This window comes from Trichomonas vaginalis, chromosome V, assembly GCF_026262505.1.
Source record: "Trichomonas vaginalis G3 chromosome V, whole genome shotgun sequence".
NCBI classification, from domain to species: Eukaryota; Parabasalia; order Trichomonadida; family Trichomonadidae; genus Trichomonas; species Trichomonas vaginalis.
This window is the reverse complement of record NC_067207.1, coordinates 917,446-934,957: the sequence shown is the minus strand read 5'-3', so window position 1 is coordinate 934,957 and position 17,512 is coordinate 917,446. Positions and strand designations below refer to the sequence as shown.

Sequence of the window (17,512 nt, the reverse complement as noted above, 5' to 3'; positions counted from 1 at the left end):
TCTGGTATCAAAATACTTGAATACGTTTTGATAAATTTCGCGAAGTCTTCAAATGTCGGATATATTGATTTTCCTTCTGTACGTGTCGAATTACATGGTTCAATATTAGTATTTTTGGAACAAAATGAATTTAGTGTGTCTGAAATGTAATAAGGAGAAAATTTTACGTATTCTGTTTCATTTAAGAATCCTTTCATGTATCCATTGTATTTGTAGAGAGATTCCATTATGTTTAATGATGTGTAAAGCCAAGATTTTTGTGCTTTGTATTCTGTATTAAGAGGAATTGAATAAATTGAACTAATGAAGTATTTTGAAGGTAATTTATTATACAAATTCTGTGTTTTCTTGATTTCTATTTTTGTTACTTTGCTGAAGAAAATGAAAATCGCAAAAACAATGACAACAATCAATACAGATAGTATAATCAATTTCTTAACTTTTGAAGAAATATTGCTATTACTACTTTCTTCTTTAAGTAACTCAATTTCCTCCATTTTTAATGACATCTTATATATTTCTGAAAAATTGACACAAAAATTCAAGAAGTTTCTATTTTTAATATTTAAAGATTGATTTATATAAGTGATGCAAAAATTAGAATTAATATAAAAAATGTCACTTTTATTAAAAAATAAACAATCTCAATAACTCCTCTTGGATTGAATATTGTTATGCAAATTAAAGGTAGAGAATGTTTGTAATTGGATGAGCAAGCCTATTAACTCATCAAAATACGTAAAAACTCAAATTAAATTTGAAAAATGCAAGAAAGTTCAACTGGGAAGAATATTTTGGGAGTCAAGATAAATACGATAAGACAAAAAACGGAACTGCCCTATTTGACCATACAGGTTCATCCAATTATTACGTTTTTCTTTGTACTTTTGAAGGATGCAAAGAAAATGGTGCCATTTACATTCAAAGATCTAACAGAATATGCGCATTAGTTGAACAAACAGTATTTGATAACTGCAGTTCCACATTCAAAAATGGTGGTGGATCTGTTTTATTTATCTGCCAAGAAGAAGGACAGTTTGTTCAACAACGAACTTGTTATTATAAGTCAATAGCAGATTCAGCTATGGCATTTGGCCAAGCTGTTAAACAATCTCCTTCCAATAAAAACTATGCAATTGAAGTTTCAGTTTCCGAATGCGGAGAAAATGAAGAAAAAGGTTGTTTAACATGTGCCATTTTAAATGGTGATATCCATTTTGAGAATAATAATATCACAAGCAATAAATGCACGCTATATTCATCAGTTTCTATTGCAAGTGCAAATCCAGGAACATGTAATTTCTCAACATTCAGAGAAAACAATCAAACTGGAAGTATCTCACTTTATTTTCAAACTTTAAATCGTTTATTAAATCAATTATTTTCTAATTGCAATGTTATTGGAAATAAATGCAGAACAGACAATGAACAAGTTCTATTTTTTTGCAAAGGTACAACTAATGTAGATAATTGCATATTTTTGAACAACACTGCAAAGTACATGTTTGGACAAGAAGCAGATGATTCCACTCTGACTATTTCAGAATCATATATTGGCTCAAATTCAACAACAGGATTAGGAACTGTTACATTTAATAATCTAAGAGATAATTATGATTTTAATACTTTTACACATTTTTACAAAGAAAATTGTTTAATAGATCCAAAAATTACCACAATTGATATCTCTTATCTCTCTTTCCAAAATTGCAAAAACAGTATCAGCAGGATTATTTCCATCAAAAAGGAAATAAATATTTACATCAGTATCAACTCAAATTCTTAAACAATCAAAATAAGATGATTTACTTTATTGAGATAATCTTCAATTTATGCATGCATTTATAGTATATATAGGGTGTCCAAAGGTGTGTTTAGCACAAACCTGAATACTGCGAATAGAAATAAACAAGTTACATATATATAAAGTTTATTTAAATATAATCACCATTGGATTCAATCACGCGTTCGCAGCGATCGATCCAGGCTTCAAAGACACGCTTTAAATCATCATGAGAAAATTGCTCAAATTGCTCTCTTACAAAATTTTCAAGATCATCTGGACTCGCGAATTCGCGTCCTTCAGCTCTCTTTTTTAGCGTGCCGAATAAATAAAAGTCAGAGGGTGCAATATCAGGTGAATAAATTGGGTTTGGAACAACTTTGACATTGTTTTCCACCAAGTAATTCATTACCTTATGACTTTTGTGAACTCTTGAATTATCAAAATGAATTGCAAACTTTTGTTTTTGTTGTTTGGATTTCTCAAACTCATCAGAATTGATAATTTGAGTAAGAACATTGTCAATTAGATACTGAGCATTCATCGTATTAGGTTTTTGAAGAATAGCAATTGCGATGATGTCATTTACGCCCCAAAAAACCGACAACATCATCATTGGTGTGTCAATTTTTTTCTTCGGGAATGTTTGCGGATTTTCATCCTTCGGGATCCACATGATTTTGGCTTCTGTTGCTTATTGAAACCAAGACTCGTCCCCTGTTACTAAAAAGCGAAACTTCTTGGATTGATACGCACCCAATATAGAGAGGAGCTCTTTCGAAGATTGGACTCTAGATTTTTTTTGAACTGAATTAAGGTTGTGCGGAACCCAACGTGTATACGCTAGTTTGTAGTTCAAATAATTGTGCAGATAATAACTGACTGTTGTACGTGGTATCTTTGTCATCTCCTCTATCCTTCTGAGTGATGCTCTTGGGTCTTCATCTAGCGCTTGAAGAATTGCTTTGATTTTTCTTTGATCCGGCGATTTTTTGTCAATTTTTATGATGGGCGCCTTTTTGTTCATGAAGTGATACATCCTAACATGATACGTTACAGTGGAATAGCTAGGAGCATCCATACCGAAGCATTTTACCAATGTCTCGTAGATTTTTTTACAGTCTTTGCATTTTTTTGCAAGAGCGAGGATGTTTTCTTTATGATTCATTAAAAAAATGAAAAGAATCCCGCCAAAATTTCCCGCGAAACTGCCTCTTGTCTCAAAATTCATTTTATATCCCGGCATGGCGCCAAAATACAACATACTCATCATATACATATATTCATATTTTTTATTATATATTTATAATCAGCATATATCTCCTTTAATAGTCTCATATAGAGCGCTGTGCTAAACGCACCTTTGGACACCCTATATTAGAAATATAAATATTATTTTTATTCAGGAGTTGCAACAAGTAAAGCAGCACCGCGTTGTATCCAATGATCAGGAGATTGCTTTGTTGGAAGTTGTATTGCCACAACGAAGTTTGTTAAAGATTCTGGCTTTATTAGATGTATACCGGGTATATAACTATTTTATAGAATGCAAGTATAATGGTGCGAATTGCATTGAAAGAAATAATAAAATACACACTTTACTTGAAAATTCTGGCTTTATTAGATGTTTTATTCATCAAAAGCTGTATATGTGTATTTTAGCTGCTCTCAAGGAAATGGACAATTTGTACAGCTACGAACATATTATTATAGATCAATTGGTCGTTTTGGTCGGTCATTTCATTAAAAGGTTAAAGCCAATAATGATAAAAAGAACTACGCTCTATATGTTTCTGTTTATAATTGCAAAGAAAATGAAGAAAGAGGAAGTTGTACAACTGCTATTTCATATGATCAAAGTTTAACTTTGACAATTAAAGATTCATGATTGAATCAAAATCATCAACAAAATCAAAGGACTATCACATTTACAAATCTAAAAGATAATTACGACTTTAATGATTTTACTCATATTTCCACAGAAATTTGTTCAATAAATACAAATGCCACCTCAAATAATTTATTATTTACCAATTTACAAAAATTGCTTCAGCAGAATTATTTTCATCAAAACGAAAATAGTGTGCAGGGGTTGCTAATGACAGAAAAGTGAGATATGAATGGGGCTTCCATTTTTTGTCTCATACTTATAATATATGTTATATTTATGATTCTCAGATCTCCCGCAATAGATTCTTCAACTATGTTTCAGTGACTAGTAATTTAACCAATCTCTTGACAATTCTGTTCATTAACCAATCTTGAAAGGTATTTTGTCACTTTTATTAAAAAATTAAAAATTCCAATAACTCCTCTTGTATTGAATATTGTAATGCAAATCAAAGCAGAGAATCATTTTTATGGGATAAATAAATCTATTAACTCATCAAAGTACGTAAAAACTCTGATTAAATTTGAAAAATGCAAGAAAGTTTAGCTGGGAAGAATATTTTGGCAGTCAAGATAAATACTATAAGACAAAAAACGGAACTGCATTATATGATAAAACAAGTTCTAATAATTATTACATTTTTAACTGCTACTTTGAAAATTGCAAAGCAAAGGGTGCAATTTACATTGAAAGCGATAAGGAGATAGTCACATTTGCAGAAGAAACAGTATTTAATCACTGCAGTTCCACATCATATGGTGGATCTGTTCACTACGTATGCACAAAAGAAGGACAATTTGTTCAACAACGAACATGTTATTATAAATCAACATCAGAAAATCAAATGGCTTTTGTTCATTTTGTTAAATCGTCTTCATCTAGCAAAAACTATGCAATTGAAGTTTCAGTAATTAATTGCGGAGAAAATGAAGGTAAAGGAAGTGGAACATTAGGAATTGGGAGTGGTGATATCCATTTTGATAAGAACAACATCACAAACAACAAATGTAGACTATATTCATCAATTCATATTCAACTTGATGGAAGTTCAGGAACATATAATTTCTCAAATTTCAGAGAAAACAATCAAACCGGAAGTATATCACTTTATTTTCACTATCTGACAAGAAAACAAACACATACAGTTTCTTATTGCAATGTTATTGAAAATAAATGTGGAACAGATAATGAGCAAGTTCTATTTTATATTTTATGCACAACAAATGTTGATCACTGCATATTTTTAAATAACATTGCAAAGTACATGTTTCAAAAATATGCAATAGATTCAACTTTGACTATTTCAGAATCATATGTTCAATCAAATTCAACAACAGGACCAGAATCAGTTATATTTAATAATCTAAGAGATAATTACGATTTCAATAATAATTTTTCACATTTTCACACAGAAAATTGTTTCATATATCCAAAAGTAATCTCAAATAAATTATGTTATCTTTCTAAATTTGCAAAAACAGCCTCAACTGGATTATTTTCATCAAAAAGAAAATAATTCGTTGACAATCACACTTCAATTGATGTTTAAATAAGAAAAGATGTTATTAAGCACATTTTAGAAATATAAATATTATTTTTATTCAGGAGTTGCAACAAGTAAAGCAGCACCGCGTTGTATCCAATGATCAGGAGATTGATTTGTTGGAAGTTGTATTGCGACAACGAAGTTTGTTGAAGTACCAGTTGTTGATAGAGTACCTTCTCTCTGTGCTGTTATGTATATTGGGCACTGATAGTAGCTCTGTGTTAACTGTGAGTTATTGTTTGTTGGTTTCAAGTGTATCCAAGGTGCTTCAGTGTATATCTGTCCAAGATCTTGTTCATCTATTGTTCCATTCTGCACAGACCACTTTGCACCATCGAAGAACAGGCCGTGTATGTAAACACCAGTTTCAGGGAAAGACTGTGGTTCTTCGTTCACTACTTCGCACTCGAAAGACAAGTTGTCTATTGGAATTTCGTTTACTCTTGAGTGTCTCTGAAGAATTCCAGTTAAGAAAGACTGAGGGAACGAGAATGCAGTCAACCAGAAACTTGAAGGATTTCCTTGTGACATCCATGTGTTGAAGAACTCTATTCTCTTTATTAACTCAGCGAACCACGAACCTAGTGGTTTGAGAGATGGATAAGCCGCCCAAGAATCAGGCACTTTGTTTACAAACAAACTTTGCATTACATTCTCAAGAAGAGGCGATATCGCAACTAAACCTTTGAGTGCTTTCTCTAGTTCCTTCAATGAATCTGTGATGTTCTTAAGCATCTTCTGGAATCTTTCAACTTCTTGTTTAAGAACAACTGTAAGTGGATCTAAGCATCCGTTCTTTTCTTCGAGAAGACATTCGTTCATCTTCGCTGGATCACCTAAAACTGGCATCTTCTCCATAAGATCTTTGACGAGTTGTAAAACTGCGTCATTGCCACTTCCTGATGTAGCACTTGCGCCGCCAGCTGATTGCAATGTCTTGATCATTTGTTCTGAAATGCGTCTTCTGACAGCGATTTCTGCGTTCTCGTGCATTGCGAAGATATCGTGATCATCGTTGAATGGAAGTTGATTGACGTAAGCCATCATCTTCTGGTAGTCTTCTGCTGGTGGTGCGAAGTAAACTGTGCCTCTTGAGAAGAAGTATCCTTCGCCAAGAATGTCTGGGCAGTAGTATTTAGACAAAATGGACATCATGCAGCGTCGATCCCAGTCATCTGTGACACGACCACCGTAGATGATTTCGCCTGTCAAGAATCTCAATGCATCCCATGGAATTGTTGGTTGTTCGTCTAAGAACATACGCAAATATGAAACCGAAACTGAATAATCTGTTTCTGTCCACTCGTAAACTTTGTTGAATCCGAGTGGTCCGAACTTCTTTCTCTCTTGAATAACTGCGTGGAAGAATGTCAAGCCGAATAAAAGTTTCTTCCATGGTCTTGGCTTCGTGCATCCTTCGAATTCTTCTGGTTGTAATGATCCTAATTGTCTCTGCAAGTGAGCTTTGATGCCTCGTGGTGGTTCGTTGGTGACTTTGATTGAGTTTCTCAAGATTGAAACAGGGAATCCACTTGTTGGCATTGAAGAAAGGAATAATCTGAAGTCTTTGTGGCATTCATCTGCTTTGAGATTAGAAACAATTGCTTCTAACTCAGGAAGCCATGAAAGCGAAAGATGGCAGTTCTGCAAGTAAATCCATTCACCGCGTTGTGTACCCGATTGAATGGCTTTCTCTGCTTCTGGGCCTTGTCCTTGACCTAATGAACGCATCTTCAATCTCTGGTCCATCTGTAATTCTGTGGCAAGTCTTAAGAGATGGTCACGAGGATCTGCACCTTGTGAAAGAATGAAGATGAGTGGCATTGTGTTCTTCGTTGTTCTGTATGATTCTTTAAGATCGAATGCAGGAGATCGTGTGAAATCATCTCCCAAATTCTCTGAAATGAAGTCTAACATAACGTGTTGTAAACGATCGATTGCAACTGTCTTGAAGAACAACATTTTATGGAATGCTTGTGGTTGTTTCATGAACATCTCTGGGATGTCTGTGCTTTCTGATGTCAAGAAGTCTGTGAATGCTTCTGGTTCTTTAGAAATTGCTTTAGGAACATTCTGGAATGGTGGCAAAATCTTTCCAAGAGAATATAATTCATTCCATCTTGCATCTGAAATGAATTTAGGAAGTGGATTCGCTTCTTGGTTATCAATAAGTGGAGGACCTCTGATGAACAAATCCCACTCTTGGTCTGTTAATTTGCCTTCGTTTCTCAAGATTCTGCAGCACATTGAGAATGCAAACAATGATCTGTGGCGTTCGAAAAGACCTCTTGAAACAGTGACGTATGTTGAATAAGTAATCAACTTAATCAATGTTCCAAGGTGGTCTTCTGATTCTGGAGCTGTCTTGATACAATGTTCAACTAAATCTCTGAAGAATTCGAGTGAATATTGATACATTGGATCGATAGATGCCATGTCACCTGTAACAAAGAACAAAATAGCAGAGCGAACAGCAACTGGCTTGTATTCAAGACGTAACTGGTTGATTTCGACTTCTGCTTCTTCACAAATTCTGACGTGTTCTTTGACTTCAAGTGATTTCTTCTTAGCTTCATCAATTGTGTTGATAAGTTCTTCGTTATCAAGAATCTTGTCACCGGCATTTCTCAACAACTCTAAGAGTTTGTCTTCGATTTCAACAAGCATCTTCTTGTCGGCTGTGATGCTCATAACTAAATCGTTCTTTTGCTTTTCAAGTTCTGGACGTTCTAAGCCTACAACTTGTGACAAAGATTGTGCTTCAAGAGCTGTTTGTGTGACAATCATGTTGACAATGGAAACTTTGACAAACATGTCTGGCATGTACAATGGATTTGTGAGTTTCGTTGTGACATAGAATGCGAATTTCTCGTCAACTTCGATAGCTCTGTCACCGATTCTCACCATAAGTTTTCCATCTTGTTTGTAATACTTGCGCATTAACAAACTGTCTAATGCAGGATCTAATGTTTCTTGGACATCTTCAAGTAGAACTGGGTTTCCAAGTCTTGCGGCACCTTCAATTACTCTGTAGAAGTTTGGTGTATTTGGTTTGATTGTAACTAATTGTCTCTCTTTCTCCATGTTTCGGATCCAAACTGTTGCCTGGTTTTGAGGATCAATGATCAATGCAGACTTCGGCGCCTGTGTGATGATCAATGCGTTCTCAATTGATGTTGAATCGTTTGGTAAGCCCATGGACTGCCAATCTCTGATGACAGCTGGATCAACCATAGAATCAGCAAATGAGAATGGTGTTGCCAATTTGACACCGGCCTCAGTGATTTTCTGGATAATGACTTCTTGTAATTCTTGTCTGTAAAGAGCAGGGAATGGACCGAAGTAAATGAGAATGGCAGCGCAAAGGAAGGAGTCTCCTGGAATGAAGATGACATCCTTCTCCATGATTGCGACTTGCTCACTCCATCTAACACGTTCATCAGCTAAACCAACTGTCAATTTGCCTGCACGTTGTAATCTGGCTTGTGTTTGTGCAATTTCATTGGCCAATCTAGATTTCTCGCGTTCTGAATCATCGTATTGTTTCTTGTAAGCGGCTAATGCAGCTTCGATTTCTGCGAGCTGATCTTGTTTGGCCTTGAGTGCGTCTTTAGCTGCTTTGAGAGTTGCTGTTGCTTCAGCGACTTTCAATTGCTTTGGTTCGACTTTTCTGAATGTGTCTTCGTACTTGTAAAGGATTGTAGCCCAAATACAAAGAGATCTAGCAGCGCGAGAAACACGACCGACTTCTTCTTGTTGGAAGTTTGGATTGTCTTCGACATATGGTTGCAATTTGCGAAGAATTGTTGGAGGAACGTGGTGATCTTGTGAATATTTGGTAGAAATCTTAGAAATGAACATTGGATCAGAAACTAATGTAACAGCAGATTTCCATGTTGGTTCAACTTCAGCCAAAATACAGATGGCTTCCATAACTGTTCTAACTGCAATGTGTGGATCTGAATACTGTCTAACTTCAGCGACATCTGATCTTGACAAACCTTTGAGTTGTGCTGTAGCTTCTTCAAGCAATGGAAGAACTTGGTCGAGTTCTTTTTGTGCTTCTGCAGCCATTTGTTCAGCTTCTTCTGCTTGTTTGGAAACAACTTTTTCTTCTGCAGAAACGATCTCCTTCATTTTATCTGCTTCAGCTTGATCTTTCTTGATTTTAACAAGCATTTCTTCTGTTGCTTTGGCAGCACTTGCCAAAACTGGTTCTAATTTAGAAAGTTGTGCTTGCATCTTTTCGACCAATGCGTTTGCTTCTGAAAGCTTTTGAACACCACCTTCAAGACGATTGATTCCGCGGCGATGTTTGGCTTGTCTGAGTTCTAACAATGACTGATAGAATGTAATGAATCTGATGAACAAAGCGGGAGTAATGTAATATGTTCTATGTAATTCATTCTTCATTCTGTTTGCGAATTCTTCAACTTTGCTGTGAATGAAAACTGAAATATCTGATAGTTTGGAAGCAAAGTCTTCGATTTGAACATCTGTGATTTCTTGGAATCTTGACTTAGAAACTAATCTAAGAGCTTCATCTGGCCATGTATCAACCCAGTTGATTGTGCAGCATGAAACTAATGATGGGAACATTCTGCATCTGTGTCTGAATGAATCTCCTACTGGTGACATTGTAAGGACAACGTGGAAATTCTCTCTGACACGTTCATAGAACAATTTAATCAAGTTCTCACGTGATTCGTTTTCTCCAATTTGTTTGGCGTAACTTACAATTTCATTGCAAATCTTATCGAGATCTTCTTGTGTGAACAAATTAGGGATTTCACCTGTATTCAAAACGTTGTTGATAACTTCAAGGAATTCATCATTTACAAGTTGTGTGTCTGATATAATGAAAGCGATTCTTTTACCGCCAACACCACATTTCATGTAGAATGACTGCAAATCTTCTTTGAAGTTTTCAATCGTGTAATGATCAGTAACTTCGATTTCACCGAGTTCGCATTCTGAAACGAAAGAAGCGAATCGTGCGAGTGTTCTCTTACCTGTACCTGCAACACCGACTAAGACACAGTGTCCTTTTGGTTGTCTGAGAATTCTGCAAATTCTGGAAATGTGTTGAATTGCAGCATCGAAGAAGAGAATTTGATCTGTTTGTGAACGACGAGAGAACTGATAATCTGTGAAGTATTCTTCGAGAACGTTTCTTGCCTTGTCGTATGTTGGTAATTCTTCGTAGAATCTCTCTTGATCAGAAACGAAACCTCTGATGTAATCGCAGAAAATCAATGGAGATTCGAAAACATCATCAGCGGAAACATCATTTCCGATCTTCTTCTTCATTGTATTTGCCAAAATGTCTTGGAATTGCTTCCTGTCTTCGACACAAATAAGTCTATCACTGTAAACTCTGACGTTCTCGTGCATCCAAAGCTTTTGGAGGATGTTTGGTGACTGGATATTGTCAGGACGAGCTCTCATCAAACCTTGAATGACATTTGCGAGATCTCTCAAGTTGAAGACGTAGTGTGACTTATCTGGTGTTGGAAGGAAGTTCTGTGCAACAGCGGAGTAAACATAAACTGATCCATGAACAATTCTTTCAACCATGTTTCTGATTGGTTCAGAAAATTCTGAGAAGAATGGTTGTAAAATTGAATTGAAAATGTTGAACAATGTTGAATCGTCAGGAGGAGTTAATTCGAGGTTGAACATGAATCTCAAGAATCTTGGAGACAAAGGAGATCTTGAGCCACCATCTGGACCACCTGCGCCAATCAATGTGACATTCCTGATGTCATTCCATTGAAGAGATGGTCTGGAATACATTCCTCCCATCGAAATGAACTGTCTTAACAATTCAATTGGTGGTTGTGCACCGTAACATTCTGGTTCTGGCATGTTGATATCATCAATGAACCATACACCTTTCTTTCCACTTGGCGGCTGCATTGCGACACCTCTCTTTCTCTCGAGTTTGGACTCAATCATTTCCTGTGTTGCCTTGGAAGTTGTATGTGCAGAGAAAATGCAGGAAATGTTGTAATATTCGCCAGTGCTGTCCAATTCTTTAGTTGCGCGTTGGATGATTACGGATTTACCGACACCGGATGAACCACGAAGGAAGATACCGTGGTTGTATTTGATCAACAGTTTAATCAAGAAGGAGAATCTCGTTGTATCAACTGTTGGAACAAGTAATGAATGGAATTTGACTTTTCCACCTTTCTTGTCATCTGCATCTTCATCTTCGTCGTCTTTCTTTGATGCTCCGTATTCGAACTTCGGAAGGATTTCTGACCATGGAACCCATTCTCTTGTTGTGCACTTGTATTGGTAATCAAACAATGCTCCACGTGATGGCAAAGGTGTCATCGAAACAAAGATATCACGGGCGCAAGTATCGAATTGCAATCTTTGTTGAGCGGAAACGTGACCACCAAATGACCAAACATAAGCGAAAACGAAGAAAGAGCTTAAAACTCTGATGATTTCTGGATCTGATTCGATTGGATCGAGTTTAACTTCTTTGTTTTCAACGGCTTCTGTGATTAAGCACTCGAATAAGTTGAACAAAGAGAAGATTAAGTTCATTGGTACCCATTTGTTTCCGAGTTTGCAGTTCTCCTTCAAGAAAGCAAATGTTGGATCAACGCAGGCATTCAACAGTTCACGGAATCTTTGTACGTGAATCTCGTTCTTCAATAACAATGGTTTAATTCTTTGTTCAATTGCTGTATCGCAGAAAGGCTTCCATCCTAAACCTTCTGGATCAACATAAACCATTGCGCAACGAGAAACAGTAGCTGGAGAAGCAACTGCGAGATCTTGGACTTCAAACAAAAGATGCATGAATGGTGTCATCTTGATACGCTTTGAGTTAGCGAGAGAAAGCAATTTGTTATCATCAAGAACTGTGTTCATGTTTTCAATCCACAAAGCATCGACAGGTCCATCGAAAACAATCCATTGTTCTTCTTTTTCTGTTTTCTCAACGCATTCATTGAAGATAATAGCGATTAAACCATCACGCCATTCCTGTGTATCCATGTCTTGTTCACCGTACAATTCGAACATTGTCAATGACTTTGGATTCATGATGTAGTGTTTAACAGGGTTGTAATCAGCGAGAGTTTCAGAAAGTGTTGTGTTAGTTTTCTCGAGAATTTGCATGACAGTGGATTTACCACCACATGTTGGACCGACCAACATAACACCGTGTCTGAATCTCATTGCGTCATGAAGTTGAGCAACCTTTGAAATGACGAAATCTGTTGCTTGTAATCCCATTGATTCTGTTGTTTCTTTGATAGCTCTTGTGAGATATTCTTCCATTTTGTCGACAATTTCGACACCAGGGAAAAGATCTGAAACAATACCGTTGAACAAAGGAATATCTTCGTTCAAGAACTTCGCGAGGTTTGAATCTCTCATGGCTCTAATCAAAGTCAAATCTTCAGAAACATCTGGATTAGAACGTTTAAGAGAACCAGCCATAACTAAGACGGATTTAAGAGCTCTCATACCGAAATCGTAGTGATCTTGTTGAGAAAGCATTTCGGAGCTGAGTTTGTAGAGTTTTGTCATCTTCTGGGACAATCTCTTTGCTTCCTGGAAACCTTGAGAATACAACATGATTTCAGCAATCAATGTGTAATCAGGAATCATCATGGAAACAGGTCTGAACAAAGCCTTCAAGTTATCAGGAAGTTCTGTACGTCCTGCGTAACCTGGGTTCATTGTAATGAAGCATCCGACACGAGGATTCAATGCGATGTTGAGTCCTTCGAAATCGAATCTCTTTTGTTCAGCGCAAAGAGCCAATCTGATGCAGTTAAACTGCTCAGCAATAACAGAAAGAACTTCGATGTTGATACGGTTGAATTCATCGAAGCAAGACCATGCACCTGCCTGTGCAAGACCTCTGAAGAATGTGGACATCTGGAAGACAGTAACTGTATCGGAACAGTTGAAAACGACACAGAAAATAGCTAAAGCCTTCGCAAGATCTTTAACTGTTTCTGTCTTGCCTGTACCTGCAGGACCAGCTGGAGAACCACCAAGGTGTAAATGCAAAGCACCTGTCAATGTCAAATAGCATCTATCAGTGAGAGGAGTGATGACAAGACGTGGTGTGCAGCCGAGGTATTCGTATCCGTATCTGAATGATGTATTTGTTTGGTGGACAACAACTTCTTTGTTCACTTCATCCCAATAATATTTCAGGCGTTTGAACCATTCGAAATCATTGATATTGGAGACTTTCATCTTGATCATATCAGTGATGATATCTCTGGAGTGTACATCCATTGTAATCAATGCGGAAATCGTTGTACGCTCTAAATCTGTCAAATCTAATCTGACAAATTTTGCCAAAGTTGCCAAATTTTCTTCTGTTTCCTTGTTTACTTCGATCAAACCTTCTTCTGGATTTCCTGATTGTAATGCTGCTTCAACACGCTCGCACCAATCTATCTGTGTAACAGAAAGAACAATCTGGCCTGGCTGTTGTGGAATCCAGTCTTCTCTTACTGATTCCGCGTAAGAATGCAATGCGTTTTTAGTGTGCATTCTCAATGCTCTTTGTGCGTTTTCTTCAACAGCGCTGAGCCAAGCTTCAACAGCACCTTGTAGCTTGACACCGCCTGTTCTCAATGGAACTGATTCTCCTTCTGCGGAGATCAGAGCGACAGCAGTTTGGAATCCATCTGTATTTGTGATTTCGAGTTTGTAAATTCCTTCGAAAATCTTTTTGAGATGAGGTTGAACAGCTTCTGGATTCTTTGACTTGGCGAGGATATCGAGAAGATCGTCGTTTGAAAGGAAGTAGAAACGAGGGAACGCGATTCTCTTTGTTTCCAAGAAATTCTCCAAAGCCTTTTGTATTTGTTCAAGTGATTTATTCGCGTTATCCAAATCAGCTTGAATCTTTTGATTTGTGCAGAACTTGAATGCAGAAGGATCGTTTTCATGTGCATCTTTAGACATTTGCAACCACATCTTTTCAACTTGGTAGAAAGCAGTTGCTTCTTGTGGTAATTGTCTTTGGATATCAGATGTCGAGAAAACGTTACTCAAATAGACATAACCTCTTTGACATGTCATCAAAGCTTCCAATGTACTTGAGAACAATCTCAACTGTCTCGCCCATTCATCAGCTTGTGTTCTTAATGCTGCAATGTATCTGGATGATCTAACAGTTGAAACAATGGATTGTGCTTCATCTAACTGTGTCAAAATATCATCGAAACCGCCGAAAATATATGCGTGAGTGTTTTGTTTCGATTGTGTCATGATGAAGACAAGTTTGCTGACCATCTTCTGAACATTCTGCAACATGTCGTGAAGGGCTTGTTCGTTTGTAGCTTGTGAACTGATTGCTGCAATTTGTTCCGCATAATTGAAAGCGCGTAATTCGAAGAGTTTTCCGAACTTGAACTGTTCGTCTCCGAAAATATTTGCGCCAAGCAATTGTGTGATTTGTTCCAAGAATCTCTTCTTCAATGCAGGGTTCTTGAGATCAGTAACAATAGGTAACAATGTCGCGTAATCAGTGATAGAAACCTTAAGTTCAGCGGCGACAACGTTTCCTGGTAATCCCTTAACAACTTTAGTGACATTGAGTTGATATTCTTGGATAACTTCTGCCATACTTTGTGGATTGATCGTAGAAAACGGTTTGTTCGACCATTCTTCTGTCAACTGCTTCCACTTCTGTTTCGTGTCCCAGAGAAGCTTCTTTAATGTGATTTCCTTCGTAAGCTCTTCGACATCTTCGAATCTGGTGACAGGAATATTCATAGCTTTCTGATATCTGTGATAATTGTCAGAAGCGGTTTTGACAACATCCAAACGAGCGCAAACATCCTTAAGGAATGCGTTTGCTTCGTCTATTGTTGTCTTTGGATCGCCAAGACGCTTGTCGAGAGAGAACTGTGCAACATCGAGAACATTAGAGTGTAATTGTGCAATGAGTTTCTCGAGTTGTTGTGTAAACTTCGGCATGAGAGTTTGTTTCGTTTCTCCGGCAAGAGAAAGAGCACGTTTGACTTCATCGAAGACAGGTAATAATGATTGGTACTCTGTTTGCTCATCAAGAGTGATTGTTACGTTGATATCGGCCGCAATTGCGTAGAAATCGCGAATTGCGTCGGCGCGATGCTGGAAATCGTCGCCTTCGTTAAGATACTGTTCGGAGGCAGATAAGTAGTTAACGTAGGACGATACATCATCGATAGGAGCGAATAATTTTGTATGAGCTGTTCTGATTTTGTCAGAAAACTCTGATAGTAGTTTGCGAGTAATAAGAGGAAGTGTAATTTTGATTTGGTTTAAGCATTCGACTGGTGATCGTTGGAATCTTTGCTTCATTTCCTTTGCGAAGCAACTGAAGAGACCAACTTCACTCTTTTCGTGTATTGTAGCGAGATATTCGATTTCTCCGTTGTATTTCTTGATGGCTTGTGCAAGTTCTGGTGGAGTAATTCCGTTTTCGAGATATGCGTTTGCGTTGAACTTTTCGTTTGTTTCGAAAATCTGGATAGCTTCCTTGAAATCGGCTGAGAAAACCTGAAGACTCTTAAAGGCTTCCTTTATGACATTATTTTGATGGTCGATGATATCACTGAAAACTTTATCGCTTTCTATGATGGCTTTGAGATCAGGAGCTGGTATCTTGTCGCTCTTGTTGCGATCGTTCGAGCCATCTGGTGAAATGTACTGACGAAATGCTGGATTTAGGATTAAACGTGGTACATTGTAAAGAACTTGGCAGCAGTCTTTACGGATTTGGGCAATGATGTTAAGAACTGTGCCTTCGTTTGGTGTCCAGACAACTTCTTTGGAAAGATTAATATTTACAGCGAAAACTGGGGTTTCGAAGAATTCTGTGGCCTTCTGATTGATGAATGGGAAGACAGGAGAGAATTCACTCGGTAAAATAAGCTCTGGAAGTGGTTTCATTTCGTTTGAATTTAATAATTTCAATGAACGTTTATGAAGGCTGCTGATAATGCAGTAGAATTCGATGAATGAATTGAAACAAACTGTTCTGAGTGCAGAAACGATGCAAGCGTCGACCAATTTAATAAATTTGACAAGTTTACCGCACATTGTACGATTTGCTGCACGTTGTGTGAATGTAAGTGATGGACCGCTATCAAATGCATTGGTTACACCACGATGAGCTGCTTTTTCGTATTGAGAAAGTAAATGATCGAGTGGAGAAGTTTGAACAGAGCCATCTGTAACTGTAAGGCTACTGAGAGTGTTCATTGTCTTATCGCAAGCAACTTGAACCATTTCTGTAACGCGCTCGATGAATCCGTTCAACTTTTCAGTAATTTCTGCAAGATAATGGTCGCTTTGATGCTGAAACTCCTCGAGAGTGTAAAGACTGTTTCCTCTGAAGCTGAATAGCTTGATTTGATGTAATGATTGAATTTCTTTTTGAATTTGGAAGAAAGATGGTCGAAGAATTGGATGTACGAGGAAATAATGATCGCGAAGTGCTGACATTGAAGTATTCATTTCGTTTCTAAGAACTGAACGTTTCCATGCTGTAAAGTTCTTCCATTGATGGTAATGTTTGAAAAATGGAATTTTCATAATTTTCTTGAATAATTCACATGAGCGGAGCCAATCTTCGAGTGGAATGAAATCGACGACAGAGTTTTTGACATGGCTTAAGCCAGCAAGACTTATCGTCCAAAAATCATTTTTATTAATTTTAGATGGAGGTACAATTCTGAGACGTGTAGGATTGTTTTCGTCTTCTTCAATATTTTGTGGTTCTAAATATACAAAATCTCCTTCCAAATTGTTTTTGCGAGCATATTCAACAAATTGAAACGGCGATGTTAAAGAAGCAAGAGTTTCACCTTGCTCTCTAGCATATTGTGGTTTGATTGCTTGATCTTGTTTCAATGGCTCTAGCTTTGAACTTGGATTTTTTAATTTACTAGAGCGTGACATCGATCTTCCTCCATGGATCGATGTCTCCAATGTAACTTTCTGAATATGTGCTGATTGATTTGGAATTAATCTATTTTTTAGGGTATTGGCTTTAGGATTATCAGCCATACCTTGAAAAAAATTATACGTTATTTTAGAATTTGACAACTTTACATCGATTGAAGATTTTTCGAGAGAATTGTTTGATGGATTTTATAACATTTTATTGATGATATGTATTTGGTATGGATAGACATATGATACGCTCGACGATTGGATGACTTTAATCCAGAGTACGAGATTTTTTGAAAAAAAAAATTCTAACTTCTCTCATATTTACTGTATTTTAATACAATACTTTGCACAAATTATA

The 17,512-nt window shown here is 36.9% G+C and overlaps 2 protein-coding genes and 1 pseudogene across 3 annotated transcripts, besides 3 other annotated features; 1 reads left to right on the top strand and 2 right to left on the bottom strand.

Annotated features, from left to right (window-relative positions):
* Window positions 1-1,854: 1,854 nt before the first annotated feature.
* Window positions 1,855-1,882: a terminal%2Cinverted (terminal inverted repeat of Mariner transposon ID:TVAGG3_0258110).
* Window positions 1,855-3,158: a mobile genetic element.
* Window positions 1,935-3,062, bottom strand: TVAGG3_0258120 (annotated as a pseudogene). Its single transcript has one exon. A coding segment is annotated over exon 1 (1,128 nt).
* Window positions 3,131-3,158: a terminal%2Cinverted (terminal inverted repeat of Mariner transposon ID:TVAGG3_0258110).
* A 1,360-nt stretch (window positions 3,159-4,518) lies between these two features.
* Window positions 4,519-5,190, top strand: TVAGG3_0258100 (uncharacterized protein; the record flags this gene model as incomplete). The annotated part of the gene is made up of 1 exon (XM_001309912.1): window positions 4,519-5,190. The coding sequence occupies one exon, from the start codon at window positions 4,519-4,521 to the stop codon at window positions 5,188-5,190; it is 672 nt and encodes a 223-aa protein (XP_001309913.1).
* Window positions 5,191-5,257: 67 nt separating this feature from the next.
* TVAGG3_0258090 (dynein light chain binding) lies at window positions 5,258-17,282 on the bottom strand (the record flags this gene model as incomplete). The annotated part of the gene is made up of 1 exon (XM_001309911.1): window positions 5,272-17,268. The coding sequence occupies one exon, from the start codon at window positions 17,266-17,268 to the stop codon at window positions 5,272-5,274; it is 11,997 nt and encodes a 3,998-aa protein (XP_001309912.1).
* Window positions 17,283-17,512: the final 230 nt, after the last annotated feature.